The 3658-nt window shown below is 43.1% G+C and overlaps 1 protein-coding gene across 2 annotated transcripts; it reads left to right on the top strand.

The window, feature by feature from the left end:
* The first annotated feature begins 265 nt into the window (after window positions 1-265).
* On the top strand, window positions 266-3228 carry LOC124257100. Of its 2 annotated transcripts, XM_046691090.1 has the most exons (3): window positions 297-386; window positions 1032-1084; window positions 1806-3228. In XM_046691090.1, exons 2-3 carry the CDS (start codon window positions 1059-1061, stop codon window positions 2782-2784), a joined length of 1005 nt encoding a protein of 334 aa, XP_046547046.1. In that variant the 5' UTR covers window positions 297-386; window positions 1032-1058; the 3' UTR covers window positions 2785-3228. The 2 variants fall into 2 exon arrangements, with proteins under 2 accessions (XP_046547045.1, XP_046547046.1); XM_046691089.1 differs by lacking the exon at window positions 1032-1084 and having other exon boundaries at window positions 266-386.
* The last annotated feature ends 430 nt before the right edge of the window (window positions 3229-3658 follow it).

Here is a 3658-nt window from a genome sequence, read left to right as displayed (position 1 = left end):
GTGACGACACCCGAACACAGTTACCATGGAAATTCACTCCCGTTTGGACCACAAACGGAAAGAGGAGGGTGGGTTGGAATTGAGCGAAAAGTTGACGAAATATTTTCTTGTATTAACGAAACAAACAATGGTGCAATATCAATCAGAGATCGATCAGTCTTTTGGCGCCGGTCAGCGATTTGTTCTAAAAATAGCCCATGACGTTAAACAGAGCATAAAGCTTTTCGCTTTGTCAACGTTCTGAAGACGAGGCTTAATTCAGAGTGTATATATACTACACTGGCAATTGAATCAGCTCAGTCTGAGCGAGAGCAGCAGGTTGCCAATATCATAATTCCGACGCTGGCAACAACGACAATGGCGGAGTCAGCGCTTTCAATTGACAGGTAGAATATTTGAACTAATGTTCGACTTGTCGTTGTACAGTGTTGTGTTACTCTGAAAATGTGTTGACATATTGCTGAAAGTTGTTTATGGTAATCGGGTGTTGGATATTGATTGAGTTACGTTTAACGCCGCTTTTAGCAATATTCCAGCAATGTCAGCAATGACACCAGAAATGGGCTTCACACATTGTACCCATGTGGAGAATCGAACCCGGGTTTTCGGCGTGACGAGCGAACGCTTTAACCACTAGGCTGCCCCACCACCCCGGGTGTTGGATAAATTTGTCAAGTTTTATTGATTAAAAGTCTAGACGTTGATTCCGTATTGACAATAGCACGATTACTGTTGATTAGGAGACATAACAAGCACGTAAATGCACCCTGTTTTACAACAGCAGGGTAGCCTGGCTAAGTCCCGGGTTTAATTCCCTACATGGGTAAAATGTAAAATGTGTGAAACCAATTTCTAGTGCTCATTGTCGCAGTATCGCAGGAATAGTAGTAAGTGGCGTAAAACAAAGGTCACTCACTGTACGGGAAAGTACATGTCGTGCACGTCAATGTGTTCGGCCGTAGCTGGTGTGAATGGTTAATCGTTGTTGAGTCCTAATAAAAGAGTAACTGTAAAATAGGTTTGTTTCACAGAATGCATTTATACGGGCAGCGAGCAGGATGTCGCCAAACGGTCGTATAGCCATGTATATATATATATATATATTATATGTAGGAATGCATTTATATGATGCTTGAGCTGAGAAAAGGTCAGTGGATGTGAGTCAAGGTCTCTTTATTCATATTGTGTAGGGTCTGTAAGAGAGATTTATTGCGAGGATGCTATGATAGTGAGTGAGTGCGTGAGTGAGTGAGTGAGTGAGTGAGTGAGTGCGTGCGTGAGTGAGTTGGGGTTTACGCCGCTTTTAGCAATATTCCAGCAATATCACGTATCACGGAGAGGGACACCTGAAATGGGATTCACACATTGTACCCATGTTGGGAATCGAACCCGGGACGAGCGAACGCTTTACCCACTGGTCTTCCCCACGCCCCATGCTATGATAGACCGGACTTTATATTTTTTGTTCTTTATATATTTCTTTAAAATCAGATCGGCAGGTGCTAATTTATATCCAGTTCCAAATAATTATTTTGATTTCCTGAAAGTGTTTAGCAGTTTTTAAATGAATCTTTAGACAGGTGTTAATTACAACATTTCTAAGTATAGCGACTGGAAAGGAAGTATTTTATAACGTATGCTCATTCTGGGCCCATTTTAATTTTTAATACATTTTAATACATTCCGGACGTTTTTTACGGGAACGGGACCGATCTGTTTCAGAGTTTCAGTTACCCGATGCCTGTATGGGAAGTATTTCCATTTAGCATTTGCGTAATATTTGAAATACATCTGTTTGATTGCAGCGAAGCAACGAAAAAGGAACTGGCAACAAAAGGATATTGTGTCATTCCTGACGTCATAACTGCCAAAGAATGCGATGAGCTGATTGGACAATACAAATCATGGCTTGGAACATTTCAAAATGGCGACTTCCCAAAGAGTCGAAGGTCAATTATACACCAGTACCGGATTGGACACTTTGGGGCCTCGTGGTCTGCGAGGTTGAAGGTCAAACCAGTGTACGCCTCGGTCTGGGATACGGAGAAACTCCTGTCTAGTTTTGATGGCGTTGCTATATCGAGGCCGCCTGAGGAGGCTGATGGAGTCTTTGATGAGGGCAAGAAATGGTTTCACCTCGACCAGAAGCCGTCGAGGAAAGGTCTCCATGGCTACCAGGGGGCTCTGTATCTCGAAGAAGCGACAGAAATGGACCATTGCTTCAGAGTATTGTCACATTCACACCGATACTTCGAGGAATTTTTCAGCCATTTCGACAACGCCAGGAAAAGGAGCTTGAAGAGCGAGTTCTACAGGCTTACGAAACCTCAAACTGCGTGGTATGAGAAACGGGGTTGCGAAGAAGTCAAAGTTTCAGTCCCAAAAGGCGGGGTCGTGCTTTGGGACTCGAGAACCGTCCACGATAATGTCCCACCAGTTCTCGGGCGTCCTCATGACGATAGGTGGCGCTGGGTCGTCTTTATCTGCATGATGCCTGCTCATTGGGCAGCTGATAAAGACAAACAGAAACGTGCAGGTGCCTATAATGAAATTAAATTGACCAATCACTGGGCTTCTCAGGAAACAGAAGTGTTTAAGAGCAACCAGCCAAAGCACAATGGCGATCCTATGTATTGTGTTGACGTCATGCCGCCAGAAGGAATCCCTCTAGAAGGAAGTACTCCCTCTGCTCGCCTATTGGCTGCTGTGGACGAGTACGATTTTGATGATGGCCAATCAAATGGCCCCGGTTGGGAACCCGAATGGGACCACACGATGACCTAATGTAATGTCACGGGATTTGAATGAAATGTACAAAAAAATTATTTTTGTACATGTCGACGACTGAGTACATACTCTGACTGCTAATTTTGTGTTCATAAACTTGCACATGAATTGATATTGATATGATAATAATCTTACATTAGGTAAGTCACCGGAACTTGTTATGTAGAACTGCGTCACATTGTCTAGAGCAAAGGTCTACGAATCCCAGTTCACCGCTTATGTTTTAAGTTTTGTCAGCCCAACACCCGTAGTCGGGGGTTTCAGGACAGTGTTGGACATTATATACTCATATCACTTTGGGATCGATTTGAAACGTAGTGATATGGAGCAATATTCAATGCGGCGTTAAATCCAATTGATCTTCAGCATCCCATGCCTGTCGTAACGGGATCGGGTGGTCAGGGTCACTCGTGTCATCGTATCCCAGTTGCGTAGATCGATGCTCATGCTGTTGATCACTGGATTATCTGGTCCAGACTCGATTATTTACAGACTGCCGCCATATAGGTGGAATATTGCTGAGTACGGCTTTAAACAATGAAACCAAACCAAAAATCCAATTGGCTTTTTCATTATGCATATGTTGAGGCGAAGGTTAATCGTGACCACCCATGGATACCTTTGATTTACTGCTGCAAGTCAATGTTGATTAATGATGCATTTATTTTTCCTCTTTGACACCATCCCACTGAAAACCGCAAATGTGGTCATATAAGAAAGGACTACGTCCGTCCAGCTTGTATATATTGTTTCCAAATAAGTTTACATACCATTTCCAGGCGGTGTCAGTTTTCACCTGGGGAAGTTAGAAAGCATTTTACAATATGCAAATCGTGTCTTTAGTCCTTGAGATGTTGCCCTGATATTTATT

The sequence above is a fragment of the Haliotis rubra genome, unplaced genomic scaffold (genome assembly GCF_003918875.1).
Source record: "Haliotis rubra isolate DU_JTF1 unplaced genomic scaffold, ASM391887v1 Scf65, whole genome shotgun sequence".
Taxonomy (NCBI): domain Eukaryota; kingdom Metazoa; phylum Mollusca; class Gastropoda; order Lepetellida; family Haliotidae; genus Haliotis; species Haliotis rubra.
Note: the sequence above shows the minus strand (reverse complement) of the source record. Positions and strands in the feature narration are given on the sequence as shown.

Coding starts and splice junctions, on each gene's coding strand:
- LOC124257100 (XM_046691089.1), top strand. CDS start 358: ATGGCGGAGTCAGCGCTTTCAATTGACAG. Junction 387..1,805: donor TCAGCGCTTTCAATTGACAG/GTAGAATATTTG, acceptor GTTTGATTGCAG/CGAAGCAACGAAAAAGGAAC.